Source organism: Eretmochelys imbricata, chromosome 3 (genome assembly GCF_965152235.1).
Source record: "Eretmochelys imbricata isolate rEreImb1 chromosome 3, rEreImb1.hap1, whole genome shotgun sequence".
In the NCBI taxonomy this organism is placed as follows: Eukaryota; Metazoa; Chordata; order Testudines; family Cheloniidae; genus Eretmochelys; species Eretmochelys imbricata.
In genome coordinates, this window is record NC_135574.1 from 37,583,138 (window position 1) to 37,596,361 (window position 13,224).

Here is a 13,224-nt window from a genome sequence, read left to right on the forward strand (position 1 = left end):
TGTGGAACTCATTGCCAGTGAAGGCCAAAAGTATAACTGGGTCAAAACAAAATTCTATAAATTCATGGAGGATAGGCCCATCAAATACTATAAGCCAAGATGTTCTGGGACACAACTCCATGTTCTGGGTGTCCCTAAACCTCTTGCTGCCAGAAGTTTGGACTGGACAATCACTCGACACATTGTCCTGTTCTTTTCTTTCCCTCTGAAGCATTGGGCACTCGCCATTGCTGGAAGACAGAATGCTGGGCTAAATGGACCAGTGGTCTGACATAGTGTGACCATTCTTATGTCCTTAGTTTACTGAAACAGTATATCCCAATGTTTTGTTTTTCTAAGAGCAGTTGCCAGAAACACGTTGATGCATTAAATCTAGAAAAATAATTAACATCAGTCATACCCCCAAAATTTCTCCCCTTGCATGTAGTACAAAAATGTTCCCTTAATTTTTTTTTTAATTCTTCTGGATCTCTATATAAGTGAAGGGCTCCATCTTTTTTCTCCCGACAATGACCAACAAATGTACCCACTCTGTCAATTCTTCTCTTGCTCCATGATTCCCAGAGCAATGAGCCTATTGAGCTCTTTTAGCCTTCTCTTTTGGGCAAAGGGAACTCTCTTAGGGACATGGATTGTTGGGCAGTTGGGTTCTTTTAGTTTTCTTTTGTGCTCTCTTGAGAATTTCCCTATCCCTTGGAAGATGCCCTCAAATTCTTTCTAAATTGTTGTAGTCCCCATCCCTCTAAAAGAGTATCCTCTTGATGAGACGAAGCGCTTGACGCACTTTTAACCAATAACAGGATCTCTTCCCTCTGGTGACTGTATCAGCTTTATCCTGGCTTCTCCAAACTCAGCTATTGTGGGCAGGATTTCCCCAGTTTTCAGTGGGAATGCTAAATTTCTTGAGGCCTTGCTTGACCTTGACACTGTATCAGAGCTTTGGCCTTCCTCTGTGTCACAGGCAGTTCTTAAGTTGAGCATAGAGTATGGCAGAGGATCTTGAGGCATGTGCTCCATGTGTCCCAGCCAGTGAAGCCTGTGAATGTCCAGTGTAGTCTGCATAGACTGTAGGCTGGTTCTTTCAAGGATCTCATTATTAGTGATCCATTGGTCCCAAGTAACTCCAATTATTTTTATAAGACAATGGAGTTGGCAAATGTTCAATCACCGCTCCTGCTTGATTGCCACAGTGTGTGTAAATCTATGTGCTGTTTTTCCTGAATTCCAAGTTTGAGGCCCACATGATTTTCTGCCTCATGATTCTTCTCATGTAGCATTTGGGATTCTCTATCATGTCTATAGCGTCAGAGCAGTGTCCATCCTCCATAAGGACTGCAACTTTCTTTGCTTGGCAAATTTTAATTGCTCTGTCAAAGGTTTCTTCTTCCAGTAGTCTGTTTCTGAGTATTTTATTCCAGATCCCAGCCATGATCTAGCCTCTTGTCAGAGACTCAGTTAGCCCCCCAAATTGCAAGATTGGCTCTTCAGCCTTAGATCAGTAACAAACTCCTCTATGGTTTACCTTCTTTTTGTACTCCCTGTTTAAAAATCTCTCTCATGTTTCATTGTGATGTGAAGTGCAGTACTCATCACATTTTTATAGTGCAATTTCATAGTGAGCCCCTGTCTAAGTTAACTGAAAACTATTAAACATACCAAGTGCTTCAGAACTAGCTATTGTCAGAAATAAGGCTACGTTCTCACTGTCATCTTTCTTGCTGGCACCCATTGTTGCAGATATAGAATAAAGTGCTTTTTAAAGCTTCTCCAGTTATCTTCCATGTTTTAAGAGCATTTCATTGGCTGGAGCTTTTAACTGCTCCATTCTCCCAGTCTAGTATTTTCTTAGTTCCTTTTTACTCCTGGTCCTGTGTGGTGTTCAATGATCCTTCAGTGCTTCAGGTGCTAAAAAAAAGATCTGTGATCTGCTTTATTCTGGTACCCGTTTCAACTGATTGTGCTAACAACAACATGAGCTTCTACAATGCCCCCTTAGACTTGTTTCTGGAAGTCCAGACACTAAAAGCATAGTCCCCAACACCACAGTCCTCTCCAAGGCATTTCCCACCCTAGCATGAGCACACAGTGTCTAGAATAAACTGATGTCATTAAGATTAGGTTGGTTTTCAGCACAGATGCAATGTCTTATTTCAGGTTCCAATGCAAAGTGAAGGTCACAATGAAGGTTTGATGAAGTACATACCGACCTAACCCCCCGGTGTAGATAGCTCTATGCTGACAAGAGGGCTTCTCCCATCGACACAGCTACCACCTGTCGGGAAGGTGGAGTACCTACACTAACGGGACAAGCATAGGTAGAGTCTTCAGAAGACAATCATACGATAAATGAATTTGGGGGTTTAAAGTTCATGGGGAAAACTGTGGTTCCAGAATGAAATAGAAATGAAAGCCATACACCCTATCTAACTATACATGCTCAAAAACAAACAAACAAACAAACAAACAAACAAACAAACTCCACAGAAAGCTTCTATCTTATTTTTGTAAGAATTTCCAAGCCTTAAAATACACAAATATCCTTCCACAAATTCACATCAAAGTAGCTTTTCAAATCTCCTTCAGTTTCTCAAATATTTTTTTTTCACCACCTACCCTGTAAGTTTCATTCCCCTTTACAGTCAGACGTACTAAGAAACAGTAGAGATTCACAAACCTATGTAGTTTTGCACTTATAGGCTCCATTAAACTTAAGCATCTCAAATCCACTTCTGCCCACCATTTTCATTTATTACTGCAAAGTTTTCTTTCCAAAGTCCAAATAACCACATTCCCTGGTGAAATGTACACAAGAGTTTCATATTTGGTTGAACATTTCTTTAGGGCACAATTTCACAGGGCATTTCAAAGTCATATTGTTGTTCCTTTTATTCACTTCATCTTCCCAAGTTCTATATAATCTTTGTTTTCTTTCCCCTTTTTGCACAGTACCTTCCCCAGCAGAGTCATTTATAGGCATACCTTAGCTTCTGCTGTTCCTGAAATTAATATTCGTTTCTTATAATATGTTTGCATCTTGAATGGAAACAGCATTGCTCTATCATATGTTGCAGAGACAAGTATTTCTTTTGAAAAACAAAGTTATGTGTACTCAATTCATATTGGTGCAACATTAACATTAAGAAATCAACCACTTGCAAAAGTCAGGAATTAAGGGGAAAAGCTCATAGTTAACTCTGCCCCATTGTCCTTCTCTCTTTAATATCTTGCTCTAGCATTTGCACCGAATCCTGCAAACCTTCCTTCAGTGAAACTCCTGTTGATTTCAAACAGAAATTTTTATTCAGCCTTTCACATAGTAAGTTATAAAACAGATGCTATTCAGCCTATGCTTGATTTTAGCATCCATACAGATCCATAAAAGTGCTCCCCCAAGTGCATTAGGTACCAATGGGAGCACAAATTACATTATTAGTAGTATTTGTTATTTATACACTACGACAAAACAATAGGCAAACAGGTAGGCAAAACAATTATTCAGAATATCTTTTATCAACCCTTATTGGATATCAATTTAAATAAATAGCAGTACTTCAAAAAAAGAGTCTTAAGATGCATATTCTTCCCTGCAAATATTTGCTTAAATTTCAGTAATTGAGAGATAATCTAGCAACTGACACCTAGTTTCAATGATTTTTTTTTTCTTTTTTTTGCTAATCTTAATTATATATTTTATCCACATTAGGCTGTTTCACGAGAAAGAACTATGTGAGAAACTAAAATTTCAATGGAACATCCATTCATTTTGTTTTTGATGTAACTTTTGGGCTCATTCTCTAATGCACTTAAAATTCTTTTATAGTTCTCGAGTTATTTAATTCCGCATAATATTGATTCTCCCATAAGAAAAGTGAAGTGATTTCCTAGATACAAAAATTGCTACTGGGTTAGAAATTTAATAAAACTTCTAAAAGTTTCTATAAATCTCCCAACAAGATTTTACAAACAAGATGAGAAAACAAAGTAAGAGATGAACTAATGTATGAGTTGATAATTGTATAACAAACTTATGTTTGACTCTAACAGGTTTTAGAATGATTTTAGAATCAGCCTTTGGTTGCAGTACAGTTCAGTTTATGAAAATCATTTCCATGCTAGAAGTATAACCTGGCTAATTCTCACTTCACCAGTCTGAAAACCCATAAAACAACTCATAAAAACAAAAAAGTGGCCTCTCCCCATTTCTCAGCAAGGATTGAATAGCAGGCTGCTGCAGTGACAGACCATATTAGTAAGATTTCATTATTTGTATAAAACAGAATGCAATTCATTAGCTAGACTATTATGATTGTGGAGGAAAACTAAAACTATACTTTTCAAAGTAAATGAACACAGTGCATTTGTAATGGAGTATCCTTACATTTTACTATTATGTTTGTTCTGTCTACATGTAGCTCCAAACTTTTTGCATCCTACAGCAACTGCATGGAGGCAGATTTTTCCCCCAGCAATTTTTAAAGAGATTTCATTAATGGTAAATATTTATGGACAATACAATTAAAATCTTACCTGGTCTGATAGAGAGCAGCATTTATTTGCCATTTTCATCTGCAGAAAAACGGAGATTAAAGAGTAGTCAGAGTGATGACTATATGGATGTTGTCATTTGTCATATTAATTCATTTTCAAGGACATATTTAATAGATATTTATATATGTTTCCATACAAAAATACAACATTAAAAGAAAATCAAGGTTGCAAAATGAAGCCCTCAAAAATCAGGAACTGACAAAATTAAGATTGCCTATATAAATTTAGCTCTGCCCCCCATGGGGCTGCGTTATAATACATTCTTTAGATACATATTACCTTCCTCACTTGCACCCCAATTCAACAAAGTGTTTAAGCACTTTGAAGTTAAGAATGTGCTTAATTGTTTTGCCTTCGTGCACAATTTGGAATGGGACAGAGATGAAGGCAGTTGTTCAATATTTCTCTTTAGTTCATTGTTCAATGTGAAGCTGCTCATCTCTCTTGCTGCACAATATTTAACTGACTGCACCAAATATGGAGTTCTGTTGATTTAGACTTTTCTGTCTCCCTGACACTTCTGATAAGTTTCACTCCTTTTAAGTGAAATATTATTACTACTATACAGCAGAAACAGAACTTAAATACAGAAAGATTAAGTGACTAGTCTTGCACATGTAGACTGTAGTAGTTGTAGGGACAGAACTTAGTCTCCTGGACCTCAGTTCACTGCCCTAACCATAAGACTCCGATAAACTAATCAACCTATTTCTCCTACAGACTGAGAAGGAAGAAAGATTGTTACTAAAATTTTTATTTTATAGCAGTTGGGATGTGCTCATGGCAAGGTGTACCGTAGAATCATAGAACTGGAAGGAACCTTGAGAGGTCATCTAATCCAGTCCCCTGCATTCAAAGGCAGGACTAAGTATTATCTAGACCATTCCTGACCCAGGTGTTTGTCCAACCTGCTCTTAAAAATCCCCAATGATGGAGGTTCCATAACCTCCCTAGGCAATGTATCCCAGTGGTTAACCACTCTGACAATTAGAAAGTTTTTCCTAATATCCAATCTAAACTGCCCTTGCTGCAATTTAAGCCCATTGCTTCTTGTCCTATCCTCAGAGGTTAAGAAGAACAATTGTTCTCCCTCCTTCTTGTAACAACCTTTTATGTACTTGAAAACTGTTATATCTCCTCTCTGTCTTTTCTTCTCCAGACTAAACAAACCCATTTTTTTCCAATGGTCCCTCATAGGTCATGTTTTCTAGACCTTTAATCATTTTTGTTTCTTTTCTCTGGACTTTCTCCAATTTGTCCACATCTTTCCTGAAATGTGGCACCCAGAACTGGACACAATACTCCAGCAAATACATCCCAGATGATGTTTGCTTTTTTTGCAACAGCGTTACACTGTTGACTCATATTTAGCTTGTGATCCACTATGACCCCCAGATCCCTTTCCGCAGTACTCCTTCCTAGGCAGTCATTTCTCATTTTGTATGTGTGCAACTGATTGCTCCTTCCTATGTGCAGTACTTTGCATTTGTCCTTATTGAATTTCATCCTATTTACTTCAGACCATTTCTCCAGTTTGTCCAGGTCATTTTGAATTTTAATCCTATCTTCCAAAGCACTTGCAACCCCCCGCCCAGCTTAGTATTGTCCGCAAACTTTATAAGTGTATTCTCTATGCCTTTTTCTAAATCACTGATGAAGATATTGAACAGAACTAGACCCAATCCCTACGGGACCCCACTCATTATGCCCTTCCAGCATGACTGTGAACCACTGATAATTACTCTCTGGGAAGGATTTTCCAACCAGTTATGCACTCATCTTATAGTAGCTCCATCTAGGTTGCATTTCCCTAGTTTGTTTATGAGAAGGTCATGTAAGACAGTATCAAAAGACTTACTTAAGTCAAGATATACAACATCTGCTACTTTCCCCCTATCCACAAGGCTTGATACACTGTCAAAGAAAGCTATCAGGTTGGTTTGACGTGATTGTTCTTGACAAATCCATGCTGACAGTTATTTATCACCTTATTATCTTCTAGGTGTTTGCAAATTAATTGCTTAATTATTTGCTTCATTATCTTTCTGGGTACACAAGTTAAGCTGACTGGTCTGTAATTCCCCAGGGTTGTCCTTATTTCCCTTTTTATAGATAGGCACCATTTTTGCCTTTTCCAGTCTTCTGGAATGTCTCCCATCTTCCATGACTTTTCAAAGATAATTGCTAATGGCTCATATATCTCCTCTGTTAGCTCCTTGAGTATTCTAGGATGTATTTTATCAGGCCCTGGTGACATCTAACTTGTCTAAGTATTTTTGACTTGTTCTTTTCCTATTTTAGACTCTGATCCTACCTCATTTTCACTGGCATTCACTATGTTAGACATCCAATCGCCACCAACCTTCTTGGTGAAAACCGAAACAAAGAAGTCATTAAGCACCTCTGCCATTTCCACATTTTCTGTTATTATCTCTCCCCCCCTCCCCCATTGAGTAACAGACCTACTCTGTCCTTGGTCTTCCTCTTGCTTCTAATGTATTTGTAGAATACATTAGATCAGATCAGTACTATGGACAACAGCCTCATTCACGACACACCATACAATTAGTACAATGAATAAGGAAGGATTCTTTGGACCCTAGACCTGTTCACCACCCAGAGAGTGAAGTGACACAGGGAACCTGGAGAAAACAAATAAGTGATCATATAATTACTGTATTGTAATGCAGTACACACTGGGGGAAGGTCATGGGTTGCACATGCAACCTTATCTTTGTCACTTCCTGACTTCTGACTTTGCAACCTCTATTTTTAATGTAGTTTTTTTCTATATGAAATTCATGTTTATAAAAAAAAATGAAGCAGCAAAAAAATTCCATCATGTGGTACAGGGATGTACACGTTTTTATTCAGCAGGGGCACTAGTTAAAATATAATAAAATAATAGCTGTTGAATATCACTTTAATGAGTAGTATGACTAAATTTGTCCACTTTAATAAAATGAGATAAATGAGCTTCTGTTCTAACTAAATGTTCCCTTTATTTATAAAGCAATCCTTCAACTTTTTGGCGGTAATGGGGGCACGGGTGGGGAAGCCTCTAGTTGTCTACTCTCATGTGCTACTACTTGCTAGACAGCCACAGAACGCTGTGTAATGCATAAGGTGCAATCCATGAGGCAGAAACCTTTGCCTTATTCCATGTGCAATTTTTATGGGTTATAGAAGTAGTCAGGATTTTTTCAAGGACCTGCCTTAATCCACATTCACCCCACCTAGTGTGGGTAGGAAAGCAAGATTCCTTGGCTCCTGTCTCCGATCATATGCAGTTTCACAGATCATATTCCATAATTCTCTGTCTAGTGCACCTGAAATTTCACTGTGCTTTGCTTGGCACACTTGTGCACATATTGGAAACATGAGATGTTATCTACTCAATGGGAGTTTCACCTTAGTCTATATACACATACATATTAATTTACAGTGGAATTTTGGGTTATATAATGTTATCACTTATCAGCCAATATACAGGCATAAAGGACAATTTTTAAACTCGTATAATTCATCCAACTCAAATCCAGTGTTCACTGATCAGATGAATGATACATCCATAATATAGGAATTATGTCCCTATTCTGAGGCCACATTTTAAATTTATTTAATCTTCTACTGAGGCTTTAGTGCTGTATAATAAAAAGGTACAGAAACAATGGTTTTCAAAGCATTTTTTTATTTAATTTTAAAAAAGAGAACATACTAATTTTAGGTAAAAGAGGTACATTTTTGAGAAAAGTGTAAGTACTTTGAAATGGGCCTCTATAGTAGAAACACACAGGCAACCTTAACTATAGGTGTTGCCAGGTGTGCTGCCTATAATACCCTTCTCCTGATGCTCTGTTTAGGATAATAGAAATTAAGAACTGTGAGAAGAGTTAACATAAATCACAAGTGATTTTATAGATGGCTAACTGTATACTATGGAGAGAATGCAGGGAACTGGACCAGATGGCCTCTTGAGGTCCCTTCCAGTCCTACGAGTCTATGATTAATTCTGGGCTATTTTACAGAACTCTCTCCCAAAAACTGTCCAGTTAAACAGTGTTGTCAACTCAGCCTACAGGAGACACTTTGACTATACACATTGAGAGAGAACTAGATGCAGGTCAGGCTCCTTTCTATGCTGCTAGCTCAGCATAGTCTCAGTTCCCCTGCCTGTGGGCTCCTGTTCCTTCTCTCCCCTTAGAGGCTACAGGTTGTGTTGGGAAGCAGAGTACTGTAAAGAGACCAGAGAAGTGCATCTTTCTCCTCCGCTTCCTTTTTCTTCCAAACGTAAATATTCAGGGTGTGGGCAAAAGGGAAGGAGATGTAGCACAGAGTGCCACACTGGTGGAAAGGATAATAGGAAAAGCAAAAGAACTTGGGGAATGGGATGGGGAGAGGACTTCTTCAAGAAAACTGCAGCACGTGTTCTGTTTGTAAATATGACAGTTACTATCAGGCTTTTCGCATGAAGCTCATTTTGGATTATGCAGTATTTAGTAGTGCTGAAAGAGTCAATGCGTTCTCCTCCTCCATATCCTGTTCTTCTCCACCATGACCCTTTAGTTCCTTTTTCATGCCCCTCCTCTCCATCTTTCTCCTCAGAAGTAACTGTCTGCACAGTAGCATCATAACAATTCAGACATGCTCTTGGTAGACACACTGACATTCCTAGGTACCCTTCTGTGGCTGGACAACAGCTGACTTCCTCTGTATTCAAAGATAACATGACTACCCCAGGTCCCCTGACAGCCTGACTTTGCTGAAAATGTTTCTGTGAATTATGTCACTGCTTTGCAATGAGCAGAAGTTCCTGATTGTGATAAAAGACCTATGCTGGCATGGCCGATATTAGTATTGTCCCCTGGCATCAGTGTGGCATCTAAATAGATCCTTTTTGGTTGAACTCTCACTCCACTGTATGTACGGATGGTAAAGTATATTCCAAATAGAGCAATGCTTAATTTACAGGCTTGTTGAGATGTTCCCCAGACTGCACGTCTGACCCAGCCTGTTAAGGGAATTTGATCATATCCTTCCCAACGAGGAATGGGAATGTACATGCATATAAGATGTACTATTGTGTTACTCTGGTGATCAGTAACAGAAAATTGGTGGAGATATGAAATATTGTGGGATATAGCAGGGGTGGCCACCATGGCTCACAAACCACATGCAGCTCTTTTACAGTTAAAGGGCAGCTCCCGGAGCCCACCATGTCCCCCCTTCTCTGCCTAACAGATTGGTGGGGTTTCTGGGGTTTTGGGATTGGGGTTTCTGCCCTCTGGCAGGGTCGTGTGGTTCAGGGCTTCAGGTGCCTCTCATGGGGCAGAAGCCTCAAGGCCTACCACAGGGCAAAAACCCTGAGCCCTGGCAGTTGTGCCCCATTGGGCTGAAGCTGTGAGCCCCGACATTACAAACTTTACTTTTAAATGTATAGCAATATCTTAATTCTGATACAAGCACCTTTTTACTGGTACAACTGTGACCACACTAAAGGATTGTAATGCTTTAGCTACATCAGTTTCTAAATTCATTATAGCAGTAGAAAAACTGCATATAGACCAGCCCTAAATTACACTGATTTAGTTACAAAGTTTCCCTTCACATACTTCCAAAACAAGTGATGCAAACTTCTGAAACCAGATTTCAAGCATACTTTAACTGCAAGAATTTAAAAAGAATACATTTAGGCCTTATCCAAAACTCAATGAAGTCAATGAAAAGACTCTTCCGATTGGGCCCTACACAAATTTTGAAAGTAATAAAGTCACCCTGAGGTTCTGTTGTTCTCTATTATATAATAAGATTGTATTTTCTTGGAGATTTCAAGGTAAAGTGTTATGCTATTACAATTTTGTTTCTTCCCCCTCACTCTTTTGTTTTACATATTATACCTTATATACAAATTATTATACTATGTTTGAGAAATTGAAAATAATTTAAATATAGCAAATGCAGGAAAATATGCAAAAAGTAACGTACATTTTGAAGTGTCAAATCACTGATGTTAGTTGATAATGCTCTCAGCCAGTCAGCACACTCCTGCGCTGTATAAAACTGAAGTATCCCAGTACTAACTCCATCGAGTGCAAGCACTTCAAATGCATTAGATCTGTAGTAAAAAGAAATATATATAACAAAGTTTTCATAAACTATCCAATAGTTCTCAATCTTCATCTGATTTTTAGAACTTTTTACAAGTTTCATTTTTCAAATTTACAAACAGAGAGAAAAGCAACAGAAAAGGGGAATAATAACCTACAGTATCAGGAAACACAGACACAGTAAATGGTTTATCTTTATCAAAGTTTGTAAGTTTTGATTAATTATTCAATTTGATTAATTATTATTGTTGTATAATTTATATGTATATAATCACTAAACTTAAGATATTTTATTAAGGATGCATCAGTTAAATCTAAGTAAACAATTGTGCAACCTCTTGCCACCAAAATAAATGTTTGATACTCTAAAAACTTACAACATGAGTCACAAAGCAAATATCTTCATCTATTTTTAACTTCTTGAAGTGCTGTAGGTTTAAAAAAATTACAAGCAATCATTCTTTAGAGCTCATTTAATGTGTATGAAAATCCAAATACTTTATACTTCTTCAAAGGGGCTCAATATGAGCACCCAAAAACTGAGGCCACCACTAAAAACGTAGACCAGACTAAATATGTTACATTCTTCTCTAACTATAAAACTGTGTTCACAAACAAAGTAGCTATTTGGCTGATAAAGATTGTGTGTCACTGCTTTACACTCTGTAGATACTGTGACATTACCAAGACTTATAAGAACTTTACACACCCACTTTAAATCACTCTACAAAAGCTCATGTCACTCATCTCTGACTCAAACTAAAGACAAAACCCTCTATGTAAAGCAGAAGTCTCCACTTCAACAGATGAGTCAACTTATGGAATTTTTCCTACTTTGGCATGACAAAGTATTCTTGACCAGAAAGGAACAATCACTGAATACATCACACGTAAATGATATCATTGAGGGACCTGTAATTTATGCTGCACAGTTGAAGAGGCTGAAGACCTTCAGATCTTGAAAGATTTGTACTGCATGATTACCACCAAAGAACTCATTGGCTCTGAGAGGCCACATATTCACACATCTCTAATATGTCTATCACTGTAGCATACTAGCAATTCTTCTTTAGGTCTGTCAGGAGGATCAGGCTGAGAGAGTCTAACCTTTTAAGTCTGTGTTTTAGGGAAAGTTGAATTGAATGTGAAAGACCATATTTCTGTTTTGTAGGTGGCACGGGGAAAACAGAAGTGTTGCAGATGTGGAGAAAAGTCTTGGAAGAAGATATATTTGCCCTTTAGTGTTTAATATTTTTAATTTTAATTGCTACAGCTCTCTGTCTGTGTTATTGATCTCAGATACATGCTATCCTTGCCAAAATACCAGAGTCTGCTCTTTCTATTTTGAATCTGTCCCCTTTTCCGGGATTTCAAGTATTTGTAGCCAGAAAAAGAACTCCACAGGATCTTGGCTTTCTCTTCCCTCAGGCAGTCCAATTATCCTTATCTTGTTGTGTCTATTACCACTTTCATTATCTTCATTATTTTCTCGCAGATCATAACTTTATTTTCTAATGACTGCAAGCATTTCTGCACAGTAATGTTTGAGCCCTGCACTGTAGCCACCAGCTGTTCTCTACCCTCAAGCTGCTCCCAAAGGCTATCCACTCTCACTGTGAAATTAATAAGTGATTGCTGCCAGGTATTTTGCATTTCTTCAATGTTAAAAGCTAATGCTTTTGCTAAGTTAGGAATGATTGCAGCTTCCATCTTGCCAACTAATTCCCTTATCTTACACAAAGTAACTGTTGAGCAGTAAAGAATATAGAACATGGAGAGGGAAAAAGGAGCCAAAGGAGAAATCAAGGTGAGTAGGAGGGGAAAAGTGTGTTTTTTGCTCTTCAATTATTTTGCAAAACACTTCAAGAGTCCGTTGAGTATAGTACAATTATTCTGATAAAATTAGATCCACTTAGAGGCAGTGTGGCCTAGTGAACAGAGCACTGGACAGGGATTCAGGAGACGTGGGTACTATTCCTGACTGCCACTGGTCTGCTAGGCCAGTAACTTCACCACACTATGTCTTATTTTCCGCATCTGTAAAATGGAGATAATGATACTTTACCTTCCTTTGTAAAACACTTTGAGATCTACAGATGAAAACTCTATAAAAGTACTGGATAATATTATTACGTTGGAGATTACAGAAAGAGAAGGCCAGAGAGAACATAATCAGAGGTATGAATATTCATTTACCAGATGAATGTTTCCTAACTGAGCTTGTATTAATTAGATGCAAAATGCTCACTGCAGCTACTTGTCTTCCCCAGATTTAAAGGACCAACAACCATAAAGATATTCTGAGAAAGGCTCAGTTGAACTCAGATTCAGCAGTCACTGGGAAACCAGCTGTTAGGGAAAGGTCTGAATTCCAACCCTTCTGAGGGCCAGGGATCTCAGTAGACGGCATCCGAAGGTTTTTAAGGCTTGTGCCTGCTGTGTTTGAAATAGTCATGTCCTTTTGATTTACTCTAATATTATGTTTCCTTAATACAAATCTGAGTGCTTGTCTAACAGCAGCTCCTTCCTCCATTTAAAGTTTCCCACTGCAGAATTACAAATAGACAGA

General features: G+C 38.1%; 1 protein-coding gene across 1 annotated transcript in view; it reads right to left on the minus strand.

Moving 5' to 3' along the window:
- Positions 1–13,224, minus strand: part of SNTG2 (syntrophin gamma 2) — a 280,115-nt gene that overhangs the window by 102,243 nt on the left and 164,648 nt on the right. Inside the window, exons 10-11 of the mRNA XM_077811468.1 lie at positions 10,534–10,663; positions 4,528–4,566 (exon numbers count right to left, since the gene is read on the minus strand). Of these exons, the coding sequence (XP_077667594.1) occupies positions 4,528–4,566; positions 10,534–10,663 (169 nt within the window). The remainder of the gene's footprint in view (positions 1–4,527; positions 4,567–10,533; positions 10,664–13,224) is intronic.